This window comes from Chionomys nivalis, chromosome 14 (genome assembly GCF_950005125.1).
Source record: "Chionomys nivalis chromosome 14, mChiNiv1.1, whole genome shotgun sequence".
NCBI classification, from domain to species: Eukaryota; Metazoa; Chordata; class Mammalia; order Rodentia; family Cricetidae; genus Chionomys; species Chionomys nivalis.
Genome location: NC_080099.1, coordinates 40,103,431 through 40,124,340, shown reverse-complemented (window position 1 = coordinate 40,124,340; position 20,910 = coordinate 40,103,431). Strand labels below are relative to the sequence as shown.

The following is a 20,910-nucleotide window of genomic DNA, read 5'->3' as shown; positions in this document are numbered from 1 at the left end:
AAGAAAATGTGGATGTTCCTAGCATGCAATTTATCAGCCCCTGTGTCTTGACCTCTGTACACTGCCCTCCTTCCTTTGACAGATGACTACCCACAGCCCTTAGGTCAGTTCTTCACTGTGCTCCATCCCTTCCTGTGTCCCTTAAGGCACTCAGCTCCCTCAGTTGTCCCTGTACTGTTCATCCCGGTCAACAACAAACACACTGTAACTTCCTTCTGCCTGTATCCCACATTCCACCCACTAACTCATTCTCTGCTTTCATTCGAGATAAAATCTGTCGAGAGTAGCTGGCATCTAAGCTCACCTCCTCTTTGCACAGTCCCTTGAGGTCATCTAACCAGATACTCAGCCTCCCTGTCCCACATACTCCTCTGTTAGGGTACTGGTAACCTCTGCATGTCTAAGTCAGTGTTCAAGACTAAGCCCCTAACCTGTTTTGTTTGTTGGTGGCTTTTTCCACCCTGGGATTTCATCCACTTGGCCTCTTGAAGACACCTCTGAGTTTCCCTTCTGCTTCTCTTCCCCCTTCCCCTCAGTCTCCTATGCCAAGTCATCTCCCTGTGTTCAATCTGAAAAACCCAGGCCCCAAGATCAGGCCCTAGTTTTTTCTTCAAATGTGCTTACTGCCCAGGGGCCTTCTTCTTTATAGTTCTATGGCTTTGAAGACCTCCTATGTACTTGCACTGGGCTGTTTAACTCCCATCTGTTTGTGTTTCTTTAGCTTGACATGTTCAAAACAAAACTCTCAATCTCCTCATCTAAGTCAAAAGGCAGCTCCACTTTTCTCGTGGTTAAAGATGGTTAAACCATAGGATAGCTCCCAACATTTTCCTTCTTACAACACACATCAGATCCTAATGATTTTACCTTGGAAACTACACCAGGAATCTGGGCACCTCTGCTGCTAACACCTGAGCTGCTATTGCCCATTTGCCAAAGATTGTATACCAGCTGGTTTTGTGTCAACTTCACACATGCAAGAGTCAACAGAGAGGAAGGGGCCTCAGAGATGAAATGCCTCCGTGAGGTCCAGCAGTAAGGCATTTTCTCAATTAATGATCATTGTTGGGGGATGCAGACCATGGTGGGCAGGGCCATCCCTGGGCTGGTGGTCCTGGGTTCTATAAGAAAGCAGGCTGTGCAGGCCATGGGAAGCAAGCCAGTAAGCAGCACCACTCCTTGGTCTCTGTATCAGCTCCTGCCTCCAGGTTCCTGTTTTGACTTCCTTCAATAATGAACAGCAATGCTGAAGTATAAGCCAAATAAACCCCTTTCTCCCCATTTTGGTCATGGTATTTCATTGCAACAACAGAAACCCTAAGACAGATTGTGTAAAAACTTTAAAATCCATTTTTCCCTGTCTTTTCACTTGTCTCTGCTACAGGGTTTCCTCCCCACTGCAACTAGAATGTTCAAAAATCACAGTGACAAAATGTCCCGGAGTTGGTAATGGCTCTACAATTCTGTGCCTCTACTGAAAGCCAGGGAGCTATATATTCCGAAATGAGTGAATCCTGTGCTAGACGAATTGTATCTCAAGCAAAACATTATAAATCAAATCTGTCTGCCTAGACTCCCCTTTCCCTGCCTCATTTCTTTTTATCTAATTAGAGATAATATAAAAATAAAAGCAGCTATTTTTGCCCCTTGATTCATCTTCTCCTTGACCCTTGCCTGGCTTTTTAAATTCCTCCATCAGTGTTTCTGTCATCTTCTACCCAGTGCTTAAGGCAAGAACTTCTGACATAGAGTCCTTGACGTCTCATCCTTCCACATTCTCTAAGGAAGCAGATGTCACTGACTCTCCATCCTCCCTGTTGTTCCATCATCCTGCTCACATCAGCACCATCTCCTTTCCTGCAGGCTGCTTGTCATGCTATAAGGTGGAACCCATTGTTTTCAATGCCATTTCCTTGTACCCAGCCAGAGACAAGTAGAGCTCTCAGTACCAGATGTCATAAGACCAGGCCCCACTTTAGTCTTCAGGCTCAGCTTTCTGCCCTCCTGTTCCAAATCAAGGAACACTTTCTCAATCTCAGTTCTCTTTACTCCAGGTCTTTGGCCATGGTCTGTCTGTCGGTCTGTCTGTCTGTCTGTCTGTCTGTCTCTCTTTTCCTTCCTTTCTTTTTTTCTATTTATTATATATATATATATATAATTTATTTATATATTTTTCAAGACAGAGTTTCTCTGTGGCTTTGGAGCCTTTCCTGGAACTAGCTCTTGTAGACCAACTTGGTCTCGAACTCACAGACATCTGCCTGCCTCTGCCTCCCGAGTGCTGGAATTAAAGGCGTGCACCAACACCTCCCAGCTGCCATAGTATTTTTCTAAGCAAATGTCATTGCTAATCAACTCATGATAGCTTTGTCTTCACCTTCCTTACCCTGCAAGGTTTCCCTCCCTACACCCTGCAAGGTTTCCCTCCCTACCTTGGGTTCCCCTGGCCTCAGCAGCATCTCTTGTTCAAATGCAGTGAGTTCCTTGTTTACCAGTCAGCTTCTTCACCAGAGAGCTTCATGAGAGCAAGGCCATGCTTGTCTTGCTCACTCTAGCTATGGTACCCACCCCATGCAACATTTTCAGAATATAACTGTTACTAGTCCAAGTCCACATGTATCCTTATCTTAAATCCTACGGCACTTGTGGCCTGTAGTTTTTTATGTAACACATCACTACGAACAGCCTCTATCTCTCTGCACCATAAACATCAGCAGGCAGAGGCTGATGGAGAAGCCCACAAAGGGTGTATTCTGTACCTGGTAAGTCTCGATGGGGCGATTTTCCATGTTGAGATCCCAGACTTTCACGGTCAGATAGTCTCTGGTCATGATATACCTCCCACTGTGGCTGAACTTCACATCCGAAATTGAAGAGATAATTTCAGAGAAAAACGATCTGTTGCTCGGATCTTCCGGCTCTTCAAAAACTGTAGAACATAAAACAAAAGCAAAATATGAATACGACACGGGCTTGTGATCAGATTCTAAAGTTTGAGCCCGACAGAGAGCTAACAGTGAAATCAGAGTTTCTATGTAGGGCGGGTGTCTATAGAATATAAAGAAGTTGCCAACAGGGTTAGCTCCCTGGAAACAGAAAAAGAAAAACAAAACAAAACAAAACAAACAAACAAACTGGTGAACTGGCGGATTACTGTGTTTTCAAGGGACTGGCATGGGACCTGTCTCACACTCTCCTTGCTGGGACACTGCCTGTTTGAAAACCCAAGATCTGGATCATGTTCCCCCCTGGATGTCATGTGCATGCCCATATGCAAAGACATCTTAGAATCCTCTTTTTAAATTTTCCTTTCATTTCTCCTCTTTTCTTCCCTGTCTCTTCTCTATTTTTTCATGGTGTTAGTAATCAAATGCAAAGTCTTAGGTACGCTAGGCAAGGACCACTTAACTATACCCCGAGAACTTGGAGTCATTTCACATGCTTAAACATTTTCTAGTTTTTTTCTAAAACATGTAATCTATATAACTCGAAACAATAATGCAAAAGTTAGTGGTTTTATATATAATGATGTATTTATGAATCATACCATGATCTAAATTCAGATGTTTCTATCAATTCCCTTTCAAAAAAGACCCAAATCCCCTTTATTTCCCATTCCTATTATTCTAGGTAAATATTAATCCACTTTCTGGGTTCTTTATGCTAGTAACTTCACATATTATGCAACCACAGATCATAGGGCATTTGTACCAGACTTAATATACCATACTATTTTCAAGGTTCATTATGCTGTAGCATGTTCTTTGCATGGCTAAATCCCTGCATGGAATTGCAGGATTCTGTTGATCCACTGATAAGTTGATAAACATTCAAGCTGTTCCCATTGATACAAACAATGGCACTATGAATCTTTACATACAGCTTTTTGTACAAGGACAATGTGTGTTTTCATTTTGTCTTGGATTGTGATACAGAAAAGCTCCAGACTGTCTCAGGTCTAAGGTCAGGTTGCCCTTTGTTTGGATGACATAGGTGCCTCTGGTGTCCTTCTATGTAAATCTAAAACTTGGAGTTTTAGATTCTCAGGATCTTTCTTGCTGGCTGGTCTGTTTCTAGCCTATGATTTTTCCTCTCTTTCTTTATTATTGTTACATGGATACATACATATAATTAAAAAACACAACCTCCTTGAGTCTATTCATTCAGTGTCATTGCTGGAATAGGTCATCTCTGGACCATCACTTCACAACCATCTCTTTGGTTTAAAAGTCTCATTCCAATGCCACCACCACCTCGGCTTTGATGATCTTGACAGATGAGGTGAAGGTTTTCTTGTGATGAAGAAGGAGTAGACTCAGACTCACGCACGGGTTTTACATTGCTCACTTCTGCCGACTTCCCTTTCACGGAGAAGCACAGCTGGCAGGCTCTTCCGTTTGGAGACAAGGTAGACTATTTCCCATAATGGGGACACAACTGGCAATTTCCATAAGGAGTGAGGCAGATGGCAACTTTGCTTTGGAGCTCTGCAGGCAACAGTTATGCCTCTAGAGAGAAAAGGCTTTACCGACTGAGACACAGCCAGCCATTTTTACTACATGGAAGACAAGTCCAATAGTTTTTCTCAACGAGAGAATTGGTCCACAGGTTTCCCCCAGAGGGTAAGAACCTCCTAGGGTTGCCAGCATCAGCCTTTGTCCAGCGGAGAACAGTGAGAGAAATGGTTTAAGATTTAGTTGGTGCCTACTGTACTTAATATGCTTAGTGTCCTCATTTCCAGACATGGGCTAGAGATTGGGAATTGAGGCCATATTTACCATTGGAGAATTCAGACGTGGGAAACAGTGAAGTCCAGTGGTTTAGTTTCTTGTGATATACTTTTTACACACCCTTCATGATTCCACAAATAATTGTTCCTCAGTGAACACTGCAGCCCCATGGTGCCTTGCACAGCCTGGCAGAGAATAAGTGTATTGTGGAATAATCTCTTTGTATTCTGTGAAGCTGTGTCTTTGCCAAGGCACCTACTGATTGGTTTAATGAAGAGCTAAATGCCTAATAGCTAGGCAGGAAAATGTGAGGCAGGATTTCTGGGCAGAAAGAGAAGAGGAGGAGCTGAATCTAAGTACTGAGAAGATGCCAGGGGATATGCAGAGGAAGTAGGACATGCAGAAGGAGAGGTAAAAGCCATGAGCCATGTGGCAACACATAAATTAATAGAAATGGGTTAAGTTATAGTTATAAGAGCTAGCTAGAAACAAGCCTAAGCTAAGACTGAGTTTTCATAATTAATAAGAAGTCTCCGTGTCCTTATTTAGGAACTAGTGATCAATAAGTTTACTACATAAGTGAATGCAGAAGACATCATATCTGCCCCTAACTTTTACATTTTTTTTTCTGAGATAGGGTTTCTCTGTGTTGCTTTGGAGCATGTCCTGGAACTAGGTTTGTAGAGCAGGCTGGCCTCAAACTCACAGAGATCCGCCTGTCTCTGGCTCCCTAGTGCTGGGATTAAAGGTGTGCACCGCTACTGCCTGGCTTTTACATATGACTCTTTAAAAAAAAGATTCCTTACGTGTACTTTCTTCATAGATGTCGGAAAATAAGCATTCAAAGCTAACACCACACACGAGCCCAAAACTTATTTTGGTGGACTGGGGAGAGCTTAGTGACTAAAGTACATGCTGCACAAGAATGAGGACCCCTAGACCTGGATCCCCAGCAACCACGTAAAAAGCTGGAGGTGCAGTGCACATCTGAAACAATAGCCCTGGTTTTGGGAGAGGCGACTGGAAGATCCTGGGGCCTTGGGGTCTTGCTGGCAAGGTAGCTTAGCTGAAATGGTGAGCTTCAGGTTTAGTGAGAAAACCTGTCTAAAACAATAAGAGAGAAGGAGAGAGAGAGGAAGAGAGAGAAAGAGATAGGGGGGAGTAGGCAAGGTACACCTATAATCTGAGATAGGTTGCTGTGAGTCAGAAGAGGCCAGCCTAAACTACACAGAGAGAACCAAGGCAGCCAGGGCTTCATAGCAACACTCCCTTTCAGAAATCAAGAAAGGGCTGGAAAAACGGCTCAGTGGGTGATGGCCCTTGCCACCAAACCTGAGGACCTGAGTTCAAACCTTGGAACCCACGTGGTGAATGGGAGAACTCATTCCTCTAAGTGGTCCTCTGACCTCCACAAGTGTCTGGAGCACACATGTCTCATGCCTCCAATAAAAGTAAACATTAACAAAAACCAAAGCAGCAAAAATAAAACCCTATTGTTCCAGCTAGAAGACTCCAAAATACACAGCAACTTTACACAGAGAGAAACGATGAGACAAGGGGAACTGGAAGTGATCAAGACTTGTACTCTGCCCCAAGAGTGCAAAAGTACCATATATAATAAGGGAAGAGATGATCTCTAGGACTCTGCTCAGGGACACCAAGCTTTCTGTTTCATACCAGGCCACACTACCACCACACACAGCACATGAACCTAAGTCAACAAGTATTGGGGACCCACATGGCACCCAGAGCACAGAGGGTACAGAGATAGCAGCTGGGTTAGATGAGTGAGCAGGAAGAGCCAGGTTCCTGTGCTCCTCCAACAGGGAATGGCCCTCCTTAGTTATTGTGACCAGGAGTCTGTGTCAGTTTTCATTGGAAAGTGTGTTCCTTTTACCCGCCCCCCCCCCTTTGGCAGACAGAGAACACTGACACTCTTCTCTCTAAGATGTCCACATCCCATCCCATGAACTTGCACTATGTTGTAGACAAGGGTGGCTGAGACAGTAAACTGACTGAGTTTAAGTTGGGAGAGTGATCTGGGTGTAATGGTCGGCACTTGGAATCCCAGAACTTGGGAGAATGAGGCAGGAATTCTAGGCTAGCCCAACCATGGAGACGATTCAGTGGGAGAGCATAAAACTGCATAGCACTTGGCCATGTACTAGATGAGTGACCCCAGAACAAGGCACCCCCCCCCCCCGCTCAGATGCCTAAAGACTGTCCCCACAGTCTACAGCCAAGAGCCAGCCCACCCTAGGCCTTAGGTCAGAATGCTGGCATTCCTGCAACATTCTTTTAGGGTCTAGCACTCCACTGAGGCCTGTCTGGTCTGCTCATCTGCTTCAGAGCCAGGCAGAGAGCGAACAAGATTAATATACACAGACAGGCAGCAGAGACAACGAGGCTGCTTGACCTGAATGTTTATACCCCAGAGAAATGGCAACTTCCCCTCGGCTCTGTTGATTGCTGCTGGGCAGAAAGAAGGCGGCTCCCACATACTCAATGTTTATATCTGAGATGTCTACGCTTTTCTGGGAGAATCCTGATGTTTTTAATGTTAGTGATCAAATACAAGTCACCCGTGAGCCACACAGGCTCTAGCTTGTGACCCATGATTGACAGGCTATAGAGGCGCTGTGGATGTGTATGTTGCGTTGTGCATGATTTCACTTGCTCTTTGTTCGTTTCCCATCTGCCTTTGCTCTCTTCTTTCTTGCACTTGAGATTCAACCTTTAGGGCCTTCACAAGCCACTCAAGTACCTGTGCTGTCTCCTTCTCAACTTACTGGTAAACTTGGCTCAACTTCAAACTTGTATAGATTGTGTGTGTGTGTGTGTGTGTGTGTGTGTGGCACAGGCATGCTCTTGTGGGTGGACGTCAATGTCAGGTCTCTTTCTCTATCACTCTTCACCTTATATATTGAGAGAGGGTCTCTCACAGAACCTAGTGCTTGCTTATTTGGATACTGGTTCACTGACTGTCCAAAAAGCTCCAAGGATCCCCAGGGCTGGGATTACAGGCATGTGTCATTGTGATCAGCTTTTTGTGGGGTGCCAGAGATCAGAGTCAGGTCCTCATGTCTGTGCCTCAAACCCTGTGTGACTCAGTCACCTTCCCACCCCTCCTATTGTTGACAGAAGTCTCTATGTGTTTTAGATCCACAAGGTGATTAGGAAGGTTCCAGTTCAGAGAACAGACTTCGTGGAAAGTAAGTATTGGGGATAGCAACAGTACCCGTCAGCTGCCCAGCACAGCACGGAGGTAGACTCAGCTCTGCTTCATAGCTGAGGAAACAGGATGGAGAGACTGGGCCCCACAGGACCCCATGGTCCCTGAGTGCACACACTGTAAGGGGTTCACTAGCTCTGAGGGTGGAACCTCCTTGTGCAGGGGCCTCAGCTGGAATCTATGATCTAAAGAGAAGGGGAACGAGACCCTGTGCTCGGCTTAGCATGGGCCTGTCAATCTAAAACTGGCATTTGGGCTAGCAGCCGCAGAGAAGTTCATTAACTGTGGGCCCGTTTGTCGTCCTTTCGTGAAGAATAGTCATTTATTAGCTAAGCAGGTCTGGTCCCCTTTTGCGAACTGCCATTCTGGAAGGATATTGATTGAGGGGGCTCTTTGAGCACATTCTCTCCAGCAGGCAGCAGCCATAGGAAGCGGCTCCAGTCCAGACAAGATGATGAGTTGGCAGTGGGGGTCTCGACAGGAGCCTAATGAAGAAATCTGCTAACAGGCAGGCCTGGCTTTACAAGGGCTTGCATTGGTCTTTTATCCCCATTATACTCCTCTCCCTGCAAGGCAAGTGAGGGCCAGAGACCCACAGGGGTCTTATACTTGTCTCTGCACAATGGTACTTTTCTAAAGCCAGGGGTGCCAGGGGCGCCAGGATCAGGATGGCAGTGTCCTCAAGTCCTTGGAATCCTGCCACACAGCACAGGTTAGAGACTCAGGCTTCTCTGCACCATCCCCTTTCCCCTCAGAAAGAACTCTCTTTGCTCCCTCCTTTTCTGTCTCTGATAATTTGTTCCCAATAGGAAGCTTCTTGCAGCTGTTCCACGAGCAGCCCCAGTCCCCTAGGGAGTCTCTGCCCAGGTGGAGGAGATGGCGAGTGAGTGGCCCGTTATTAGGGGTGATCGCTGGGAAGCCGGTTGTCATGGCACCGTGGAGGCTAGGGCTGCACTCTCAAGCTGTCCCTGCTTTCCAGGATTTATACATAATCATTGCTAGGAGAGGCAGACACACGGAGGGGGAAGAGAAGAGCTGCGTCCTGCTGACAGCAATCTCTTTGTAGACCAAGGTGAGCAGTTCATGCTGAGTGGGGTGGTCCATCTCATCAGGGAACAAGTGCTGCCAGGACCCTGTGTGGGCTGGTCACAGCCTCACTGTCTTCTCATGGTTCCCTGGGATGCTCGTGTGTTCCCAGAGATGATTTTCTACAGAAATACATTGCTACGAATCCACTAACAGATCCGTGTGTGGTGTCCAAAGAGTGCCCAGGAGGAGTAGTGACATTGTTACTGGTGAAAAACTCTAGTGCTGTGTAGGAGGAGGCAGGGGGACTGTTCTGTGTCCAGGTCATGTGCTAAACTCTTATGGAGGTGAAATAAGGAGGCTCAGAGTTGCCTACCACTGGTCATTGAGTTGAGGGTTGACTCTATAGTCCACTACTACCTCCCCTGTGGTCTTGCTTCTCCTCCCCTGATGATACTGAGAACACACACTTTAAGGCACTCCATATGTGTGTGTGGACTTGTTCCAGAAACATGAACTTGAGCTAATCCAAGTCTTAAATCTTGGGTAAATAGCCAAGCACAATGGTTCATTATCTCTGTGTACTCACTAAGCACAGCTAATGAGTTGAGCCATCTCTTTGTAGATTATCATAATGCACCAGGGGTAAACATGGAGAACAGTCACCAAATTCAGTAAGCACCCACTACCCTTCTCCCACAGCTCCAGACACACTGTCATCATAGGTTCTTCCTTCCTTTCCCATTTGTTTGTCACTTTTGCTGTTGCTGGGACCAAACGCTTAACCGCTGTGGGGAGGGAGGATTTATTTTAACCACTCCTCGGATAGATAAGCATGTTCGAAAACACCTTCTCAGACGAATCCAGAGGTGTGTTTCTAGGTCCTGTTGTATTGACAATGAAGATCATCCTACATTCCTTCCCATCAGTGTGCTTTAACGCAGAGAAGACACAATCTATAGCTGTCTCTGGAACTAAAGGCTTTATCCTTCAGTAGGCACTGCTGTTCACATGCTCTCTTCAGTGCATGAGGCAAGTCCTCAGCAAGACCCATGGAAATGGATCCATACGGATCCATGTTGTGTTGAGCTGGGCCTGATGCTACATGCTTGTAATTCCGGTACTTGAGAAGCAGAGGCACGAGGATCAGGAATTAAGGCCAGCGTTGGTTACACAACAAGTTTGAGACTAGCCTGGACTCCAAGAGACCTTGTTTCAAAAATGGGAACTAACCAAGCAAACAATAAAACCCATAATGTGTTGATTTTTCGAAAGCCAGACTCTTGTACAAATGCTTATGCTCTCTCTAGCTTTCTTAGGTACCTGTCTTATGCGGCTACATCTCAGGCCCTGCCTTGGACTGTTTCAAATGGTTTGTGGTAAACTTGCTGCTTCCATAAGCCTTGGCGAACTGTAGGTGATCTTGTAACTATTTCTATGGAGGTCGGAGGGAAAACTCTTCCCCTGTTCACCTAGCAGATGGACTGCTGTGCTTGGGATACAAGGACAAGGCTGTGATTGGTGCAAACACAAACATTCACTTGGATGAAAGGTCTGTTTTGATTGGGACAAACTTTTTGTCTATTGAAGTGGAACTTTTAGACTAAATTTAATGAGTGAAACGGATGGGAGATAACATCCATGACTGCTTATCATCGCAATGTTTTTCTTAAGTGGTCCTCTTCTCCCTTCTCCCCTTCTTTTCTCTCTTTTCTTTTTCTCTCTATCTTTTTTTTTTTTTTTCTGTACTGGGGAGTAAACAAAGGTCTTGGTGCATGCCAGGAAAGTGATCTACTACTGAGAGATTGTCTCATTCTCCTCAAGTGTTTCTTCCTTCTTCTTCCTGTAGAACAGGCTGTATTGGTATAATAAAGAAAGAAGTGGTAGCCGGGCCAGTAACAGCTGGTGGCCAATAGGCCAGCCAACAGAATCTTACTAAGTGGGTGGCTATCTGATAGCTAAAGGGTAGGAGAGCCATGGAGAGCACCAGAGCTGTAGAACGGACCACATGGCCTTGACTGTATCAGGGACAGAGCTGTAGGGACCACTAAGGGGTCTTGACGAAGGCCAGGAGAGCCGCAGCACAGCAATGGCTGAGAGCGGCAGTGCTAACAGCAGCCGCAGGGGCTGCAGTGATAACAGTTACAGGGTTAGAAGCAGCAGCGAGGTTATTAAGGGTCAAGGTCTAAGAACAGCAACATTGGCTGCTGTCAGGGCGAAGGATTCTTGACTTCTAAGGCCTGCACAAGAGTGCTGACATGTGTTACCATAGGACTAAAGGTCTTGGGACCTGTGGCCCGCATGAGAATTGTAACACCAAAGCATGTCCCTGCTGCTGCTTTTGCCTGCCTGTCACTGATGTCAGACTCACAGGGATACGAAACCTTCAAGACCAGCAATGAAGAGCTTCTGCCTTCAGTACAACTTCTTATTAGAGCAGGAGGACCCCAACTAGTGACAGTACCACCCTTAAGTTTCTCTCTCTTTCTCTCTACCTACCTATCCATTTATCTATATATATCAAATAATAATTTTGTATAAGACTCTATTACAGAGCTATGGGATAACTTGGGGGTACAGATGTTTGCCACAGAACTTGAGTTCCTGGAGCATAAAATGTGGGAGGTGAAAACCCACTCCCAAAAGTTGACCCTGACCTCCTATTACGTGACACTAATGCATGTGTATGCACACGTGCATGGATGCGCACACACACATGCAGAATAAATTAAAATGTGAGAACATTAGGGTCTATTACATAGGTTATTAAAAATTTTAAGAAAGCTTATAGGAAAAAAGTTTAAAATTGAGATATTTCTGAGTTTGGGCTTGTTTGGTTTTCCTAGGAATTGAGAAATCTTGTATGCAATGCCCCCCATCACATCCTTTGCTTAAGAATCAGCACTACTGGGCTGGGTGGTGGTGGTGCACGCCCTTAATACCAGCACTTGGGAGGCAGAGGCAGGCGGATCTCTGTGAGTTTGAGTCCAGCCTGGTCTACAAGAGCTAGTTCCAGGACAGGCTCCAAAGCCACAGAGAAACCCTGTCTCAAAAAACCAATCCCCCCCCCTCAAAAAACAATAAACCCACAAAAAACTCACAAAAAACCAAAAAAAAAAAACCCAAAAGAATCAGCACTATTCTAATAACATATTTTCACACCCATAGATCAATGGATCACTGGCCCTCAGCAGAGAAGCTTTTCGTAGTAGATGCCCCACAAATGGACTCTGTGCAGAAAAGGAGACCTCGGAGTGCTCAGCCCCGAATGGGATGTTTTCCTCCAAGCCCTCCCCTTAGGACTTAGGAATCTCTATGCTAGAGGGACTGGCATTTTGCAGACTCAACAAAGCAGATGCACTTATGAACCCATAGAGACTGTGACCATACACACAAGACCTGCAGAAGCTCAAGCCAGACAAAGTCCCATTACAGAGGGGGAAAGCAGCGTGACGACCACCCATAGTCGAGAAGCAGTTTACAAGGGATACATGCCTGGAGAAAGGAAAACCAGCTTCCTCTAATGGAGTAACACTGGGTACCAACCACACTCCAGGGCAGGCTGCATGCTCACGAGCGGCTGGCCAACACAAATTGGGCTTCATATTTTTTAGTGGCTTTTTAAAAAACCTTTTCCTTCCTTCCTTCCTTCCTTCCTTCCTTCCTTCCTTCCTTCCTTCCTTCCTTCCTTCCTCCCTCCCTCCTCCCTCCCTCCCTCTATTCCTTCTTTCCTTCTTTCTTTTTTTTTTAAGGCAAGAGAAATAATGTAAAATTGAGTGGCCATGGGGTCAGGGTGGAGGTCTCGGTGGAGAAGGGGGATGGGAAAGAATACAATAAAACGTTGTATGAAATTCTTGAACAAAAATTCATCATTATTATGTTATGAAACACATGACATTTTATCTCACACTTGATGTAACATCATTCATTCATACACCCAACCAGCATGGTTTAGTGTCCGTGCTATGCTAGGCTCTTTCTCAGGTCCTCTACCATGAAGGACTTCCCGAGGACAACAAGTATGCATTTGACTAACACCAGTTCATAATTCTGTGGTCCAACAGTGACAGGAACATGGGAGGTTCTTAACAGAGGCCGACAGTGCGTGGGAACACATGGGATCATTTGGGGATAAAGGCATGCAACATCATTTTTTAGTCCAGTTATTTCACAGTATACTCAGAGTAACCTTTTTTGTGTGTGTCATGCTGGGGATGGGTTTCAGGGTGAGGCAAGCACTCTACTCCAAAAACCACATGTGCACTCATTCAGCTTGTACAGTTTGTAGTTAGCATCTGCTGTCCTTGACATTGGGAATCTAAATTTCACGTTCAGCTTAAAGTGAACTTTATGTTAAAAACACTTCATAATTTCCTGTTCTGCATTAGCATAAGCCTTCTATCCCACCACACAGCCCAATATCATGTTAATATTTGCTTTGATTCCCATGTTTTCTCCCCTGACCTTAATGATCCCATTTCTCCCCTCTCACATGTAACTTTTCAATTGACAACTTTGTCTCAATGCAGGGATTTTCAAAAGCCATTACAATTTCAGGATATACTGGCTGACCCTAGGGTTAAGAATGCCCACACAGAAGTTAATTTCTATTGAAACGCTTATACTGAGGTTAAAGATAGAAAAGAGAGTATCATTATGAGCTTTGTGGGGTGAGCATTGCCTGCCCGCTGCTGCCTCTGGTCTGTGCTTGGGGATGATGGGAAGCAAGTTCTCACAGCAGTTCAACAGAGAAAGGACTTGCAAGTTGGCCTGAAAGCTGTTTGAGTGGATGGTAGCACTCACGATTCAGTCACTGATGCCACCTGCTAAGCTGTCAAAATAGAATTATGTGAACCACACAGGGGTTCGAGTTAGCCGATATATTTAACACAGGTCGATTACACACATAAGAGATCCCCGCTTCTCTTCTTCACCTTTCAGTACACACAAGTACTAAGGGTGAAGGCATACATCATTTAAAGTAAGAAATAAACCGGATCACTGTTAATGCTCTGAGAAGCCTTCCCTGGATTTGAATTCCTCAGCTACCAGAGCAAACACACACACACACACACACACACACACACTAACCCAAACCAAACTAAGACAAGACAAAGACATCCAGCCAGGCACATCCATGCCTGTAACCCTAGCACTTGGGAGATCAAGGCAGGACTGTCTGGGCTAAACAAAGGCTATGACCTTTAGGAGTTTTCATTAAGATTGGTGAAGATAAAAGCTGAGGCAGGGCTTCCAATGTTTCCTAGCAAAATGTGTCAATACAAACATTTTATGAGGTTTTTTTTTTCCCCACGAATCTTAGAGCTCACAGAATTTATGAACCCCCTCCAGTTTCTCCCCACTCTAATCTTTGCAAACCTACCAGTGAGCCCCTTTATTTAGATCAGTGCTCAGACTGGAACACTGGGGAACATCCTTGTTTGTGTGTGTGTGTGTGCGTGTGTGTGTGCTTTCTCGCGTATGAGCCAGAGATCAACCTTGACCCATGTTTCTCAGGAATCATCCATCTCATATTTTTGAGTCAGAATCCCTCATTGGCCGTGACTTGCAGAGGACAGTCTCGCTGGCTGGTGACCCACCAGGATTACGAGCATGCACAGTCATGTCTGGCTCTTTTGCATGGGTCCTGGAGACGGAACTCAGGTCTCCTTGCTTTCAAACTTACAAACCCTTTCCTGATTGAACCATCTCCTTAGCCTCCTTAGCCTTGGTTCTTGGCCTTACCCTCCACAGCCAGTTTACAAACAGACCTACTAGTTTATACTCCAGGCTGCTCCAAACTGTCTGGTTTGACATCTCAAGAACTTTCTTGCTCTTCTTGTAATCACTCTTTTTTTTTCTGATGCTTCATTCTTAAATGTCCCTGAAACCTTCCTAGATGTCCCTTCCCCTATTATAATAACAAAGTAAGTCTTTACCAGGGCCTGCAGGGCCATCATGTTGCCCAGTTTCCTTGTTATCTGCACAGATAACCATGAAGGGTATAGCAGTTGTGCAAAGGGGAGTTTGAATATAGCTCCTTCCTCACGTGCTCTAAGTCACCAGCTCCTGGCCAGCTGTCCTTCTCATAACACAATGGCCAGTCCCTCCCATCCCTGCCCATTTGCCAAGCACGTCCCACCCAGCGCCTCTGCATTGCTGCAGCGTCTGCTCCAGGGACTCTCTTCACCAAGTGTGACTGGTGTTTGATTCCTTCTCTGTGAGTAGATGCTGCATGGGCCACAGGCTCTATCTTTTCAGTGCTTGGCAACAGTAAACGTTCACTGGGTACACGAGTCACAGATGATCACAGCTTCACAGACTCCTTCCCATACTCAAAAGTTACCTTGCATTTTCCCAGCTTGAGAAAGCACATTGCAGCATTTGAAATTATGGCCCGTTTACCGTCATTTTTTCCTACGTTCAGTGTCTAGAAATCTATTTTAACCGTAATAAAAGTTAGACATGATAAAGGGGCCCTTTTCCTCGGTCTCTTTCTGCCCCCTCTATTGTTCTCCCCTCTCCCCCTCCACAGGAGATTGCACACAGGGGCTCCCACTTGCTAAGAGCATATGCTATCAGTAACCTAAACTCCAACTGCTAGAAATGCAGTCTTAAAGTTAGAAACAAACCAACCAGTCAACTTCTTCTTTATGTGAGCCTTCCCTGCTCTTCAAAGGGAAGCACCAGATGCAAACCATCATATTGCATGATTACAGCCGTTTGCCTCTTTAGGGGATTTGTTCAGCCCTGTGCTATGTGCCGAGGGAGTCGTAAACAGTCTAGTCAATGGGAGGTTTGACTTAGTGAGAAGAAGCAAAACAGATCAGTGAATACACAGCATTTAGTGTTCAGAGAGGGCATTTCAACTGGCTCGGGAGTCCAGAAAGTCTCTTTGGTCAAATATGCCTTAGCTGGAACTTGAGGGATATGATGGGAAGAAAGTCGGCTGCTAGGGTATCTGTTCCCTAACCCCTGCAGTCCTTCTGTGACAGCAAGTAAGACCAGAGAGGGTTATGGTTGCTAATTAGCTGATCTTAAAATGAGGTCGTTCCACTTCATCTGGGTGGCTCTCATACAAACATAAGTGTCCTTAAAAGAAAAGGACGGGGCAGAAAAGGAGGCAGCTGTGTGACATGAAGTTCTCATTTCCCCGTTTCTGGATTCTCAAAGCCAGGGAGGCAGTGTCTGAAAGCTGAAAAACTCAAGGAAGTCAATTCTTTTCAGAATGCCCCATGGGAAGACAGCCAAATTCTAGCCAGCAATAGCCATGTTCTACAGCAGGACTCCAGAATGTCAAGATGGCAGCCACGAGAGGGTTAAAGCCATTGGGGCTTTGTTACAATGACTCGGAGAAGCACTGGGTTTCCTGACTGGCCTTTGGAAGGAAGAAATGGGCTACCTTAGGACCCTGCCAGCATCAGCCTAGGGACCCTCCCCAGTGACCATAACTGCCAGGTAGTCCCTATAACTCTGGTTTCCTAGAACTCCACTACGAATGCTCGCTTGTGCCTATGACTAGACAACTATGACAGGTAAATTGGCCTGGAGGTGTTCTGAGGGCCAAAGCCACTTATGACCCCACAGGTGGCCCTCCCCATCTTGCATGTCTTGGTGTGGAGTAGGTGGAGGAGGCTGTAGCCATGTGCAGGTGATGATTTCAACCTCTAGTGCTTTCTCATCCGAGACCTTGAGCAGAGAAGAGGGCAGGACCTGGGATGGTGTCAACTATTAATGAATGACACTCACTTCCAAAATTAATAAGCTTTCTAGTCCTTAGGAAAAGCCACTCAACTGCAGTCTTCAGGATGACTAATTGACAAAACTGGTAAATTAATCAAAAATGGAAATGAAGATGGAAGAAGGGGGATGGGATTCTATTTTTACCTGGATGTGGGGCTTGTCTGCTCTGTGGTTAAATGCTGCTAAGCTTGAATGGGATAGGTGTGTGTGTGTGTGTGTGTGTGTGTGTGTGTGTGTGTGTGTACTCTGTCTCATGTATCAAGGCTGTTTGGCTTACTTCCAGGTGTGGTATGTGTTTCTGTGTGTTTGCAATCCTGTCATCAGGAAAAAAGCCATTCTAATAAAGGGCTTTGTTTCTCTAACCTAACCAAGCTAGGCCTACAGTAAACAGTGTTAATTATGCCCCAGATCGATACTGAACCCCCTTTGGAGGCTTTAGGATGAATCGCAGCTGCGGTTATAGTTGATGCCTTTGGACACATTCCATTAGGGGCCTGGGGAAGGAGACACAGGTTTATTAGGGGATCTAGTGGCTTACAGAACCTGGGCTTGACAATTAAGTTTGTAGATGAGGGATGAGAGTGGATTTCACATCCTGTGCAGAAGCTGACTTAACCCTGCAGCCAGAAACATTTAGGCTAGGACACTGGGCTGATGTGTGTAGTATAAATTGCAGACCCATGAAATTATCTTTCTGGATATTGAAAAACAATCGTGCATTTTCCCCTGCTAAAAATGCAGAATAGTAGTGACTTCTCTGGGAAGTAGACAGACATGAGTTCGAATCTGGCTCTGGCCCTGGAATCAGGGGCAAGTTTCTTCATCTCTACATCTTATCTGTTAGCCAGGGCACTAATCTTTATGAAAATTAAATAAGACATAGAAGACTCCGAAACAAATTGCTCATCCTTCTGCATGCCTTCCACCTTTGGAGGGAAACAAAACTGCTGTTTTGGGTTAAGCATCAAGCTAGGCTGTTTTCTTAGTGAGGCCATTCACTAAAACATTTCAGTATTTAAGACCTGCGGTACTATCACCTTTACTTCCTCCACATAAAAAGGCCTGGTGGTCCCTAATCATGGTCTATTCCATACATATTTACATGCACTCCAGGATTGAAGGCTGAGTAGAAAGTCTGCCTTCATGGCATTGAAGGAAGGAATTCCTATGGCCTTGATTTGGGCTATAGTCTTGCCCTTGTAGAAGGGCCCACTGGGTAGAAAAGGACCACAGATCTCAGGCCCGCTGGTGGAGCCATTTAAGGGGACTGAGGCTTCCAGGTGCTTGGGCTCCTTCCTTGGGACCCTCATGACCACTTGGCTCTCCTGTAGGTCCTGAGTACAAGTCAATCCCTCCCAACGGGGTGGAATGGCCGGAGCCAGGCAGAATTGGAGGCAAGCCTGCCAGAACAACAGGGGAGCAGAGGCTCACTTGAAGGACCGACCCCATATTTGTGGGTGATGTGGCGTCACATGATTGAGTTTGATCAACAGAAGCACACTACAACATGCCAGGCAGGACACTCCTCCTTAACAGTGAAAGGCTGCCACAGGACTAAGTCTCATGTTCATTTTACCCAGTCTCTCTTCGTTGACATCACAGAAATATTCGGCAACATTGGTCCTAGCACCTTTCTGAGCAATTCTCTGTGCTTTGCTTATGCACCTTGGCTTCCTCCTACCCCCAGAAACTCATCTCCTATCTCCTTCTCCACACCCAGTTGTTCAGTGCTGACTAACATCCACTGGCCTTGGTCCTGGGCCTCCACTCTTCTCTACCCATACTGTGTCCCCTTAGTAGAACCATTTTGTCCCACCTCTTGAAACACCATGAGATGCTTATGATCCCTCAACTTCATCCTTGTAGTGTAATGTCTTCCTGAGCTTCTAGATCAATGTATCTAAGAACAACAGACTTCTCTAATCGGATGGCTCCTAGGCACCTATATCTGTAGACAGTTAAAGAGGTAGTCTTGGTCTTTCTACAGCAAGCCTCTTCCCTCTCCGGCCTCCTCACTTTGGTATCTTTCAACTGTACCATCAGCCAAAAACAACACATGGCTTCACATTTCCCTCTTACATCTCTCCCGGCAAGTCCTCATAGCCTGACATTTCGAGAAGACCACACCTATGTTCACTCCTCGGTGGTGGCTATCATTTTTTCTGAGACAATGGAAGGAGTCTCCTGATCAGTTTCCTTGCTCTTAGGCTGACTGCCCCATTTTCAAGAAGTCTTTTAAGGGCATAAACACACTCCAACGTAGCTGTGTTCTGAGTGTGTGTGTGGTATTCATCTGAACGGGGGCATGTGCATATCTATGCATGCATGTGAAGCCAGAGATTAATGATGGTTGTCTTCCTCAAACACTTTTCACTTTATATATTGGGGCAGGATCTCTCAGTGAACCTGGAGTTCATGGAGTCAACCATTCTAGCTGTCTAGCATGCTCCAGTTTCTCTGTCTCTGCCTTCTCAGGGTTGAGGTTACAGGCAAGGCGCCATGCTCACCAAACGTGTACATGGTATTGGGGATCTGAGGTCCAGTTCTCATGCCTGGGTCATACAAGCACTTTACCCAGGGAGCCAGCTCCACACCCCAACCAAGTCTTTCTTCATGCTAAAAATGAACTATTATGTGCTTTTGTTGTTCCAACATAAAAGACGTTGGGTAAGATGTCAGTAGGTGATATAATCTTAGGGGACACTGCTATTGACTCAGATGACTTTATGCAGCACTAGACTGTGCTCATTTCCTGCTAATGGTTCCTTATCTCACTTGGAATGAAATCCATGGATTTTTCCCAGGCTGCACAAAGTACAGCTCATAGCCCACTTTTTGGCCTTTCCTTCTACACTCCTCTCTGAAGATTCAACTCCATAATCTGGTCCTTGGTCTGCTCTTCAAACACAGGTGCTCCTGAGCTAGGCCTATCTCTGGATCCTTCTAATACTTATGCTGTAGTTCAGAGGCTCACACTACCCCATGGAGGTAGCTCTACCCCAGCTACTCTCTGACCCTGCATTATTTCCTATTGCTTGCACCACTGTCTGAAAATGCATTGCGTGTGTATATTTTGAATGTACTTGTTCCTTTGTCCCATGGGATGTCACCTTCTGGATGGCAAAAGCCAGAAGATGTTTGATAAGTTGTAGTTGAATCATTGGTTCCTGGTGCTCTGGTGAATTAGAGGAGACACATGGCCTGAATTCAAAGCACACAGGCCAGAACGGCCAGTTCAGCTCTTGTTCCATAGATCCTCTGTAGCAGGAAGCTGATGCTTTCCCCAAGTGGTCAGGGTGGAAAGAGAACCCAGTCATGGGGCTCTCACATCCCCTACACAGTGTGAGCACACAGCACAGCTCTTATCAAGAGCAATGAGGAAATTGACAAGGCCAGAACAATAACCCATAGCCCATGTTTGTTTTCTACTCTCTATAATTATCTCACTTTCTTTTCTGATTGAGTAGTGATGCTGGGTACCTAACAGGGTGGGCACGAAGATGAAATGGGCCCACACTTGTGTATTTGGCTTGCTTCCTGGACACTGTGAAATGTCACAGAAATCAGCTGTGGTTACGGTTGATGACATTACTACTTCTTCACTATCGCTACCTATCCTCCTGGTTTCCCTCTTAAAACAAGACACACATGGTAGGGAAGAGAGAGGAAGAAAAGGAGAGAGAGAGAGAGAGAGAGAGAGAGAGAGAGAGAGAGAGATCATCTTCATCACACACCATGCTATGTGTCAGACACTGTTCTGAGGTCATGGGTGTTACTGCATTTAATCCTCCAAGTATCTACAAGGCAAGTACAACCAACCACTAGCCATTATTTTGCAGGTGAGGAGACTGAGGTAGAGAGAGGCAATCGGCTCAATTTGGCCATTGTGTCATAGGCTGGTAGTGGACACCTTGTCTTCATTGTACTCCTTACCCAGGCTCTGACTTTACTCACTGCTTTCTAGAAGGAAAAAGAGCCAAACTATCCTGGGCCATGTGTGGAGGGAACACCAGTTTGGACTCCATGCCCCTTGGCAGACTTCCTGTGTCTCTGATGGACACTTTGGGGTATAGAGAGTGTTGTTTATTCCTGCAGACCCCACAGTGGAGTTAGGGCACCCTGGCCACTCACCCTTTACTTCATGGACTCTCTCTAAATTATACAAGTACAACTCCAACT

General features: G+C 45.7%; 1 protein-coding gene across 4 annotated transcripts in view; it reads right to left on the bottom strand.

The window, feature by feature from the left end:
- The window catches only part of Ppp2r2b (protein phosphatase 2 regulatory subunit Bbeta), a 401,170-nt gene that overhangs the window by 13,174 nt on the left and 367,086 nt on the right, over positions 1 to 20,910 (bottom strand). For all 4 annotated transcript variants that reach the window (XM_057788682.1, XM_057788684.1, XM_057788683.1 and 1 more), the window contains one exon: positions 2,760 to 2,929. In XM_057788682.1, coding sequence (XP_057644665.1) covers positions 2,760 to 2,929 — 170 coding nt within the window. The remainder of the gene's footprint in view (positions 1 to 2,759; positions 2,930 to 20,910) is intronic.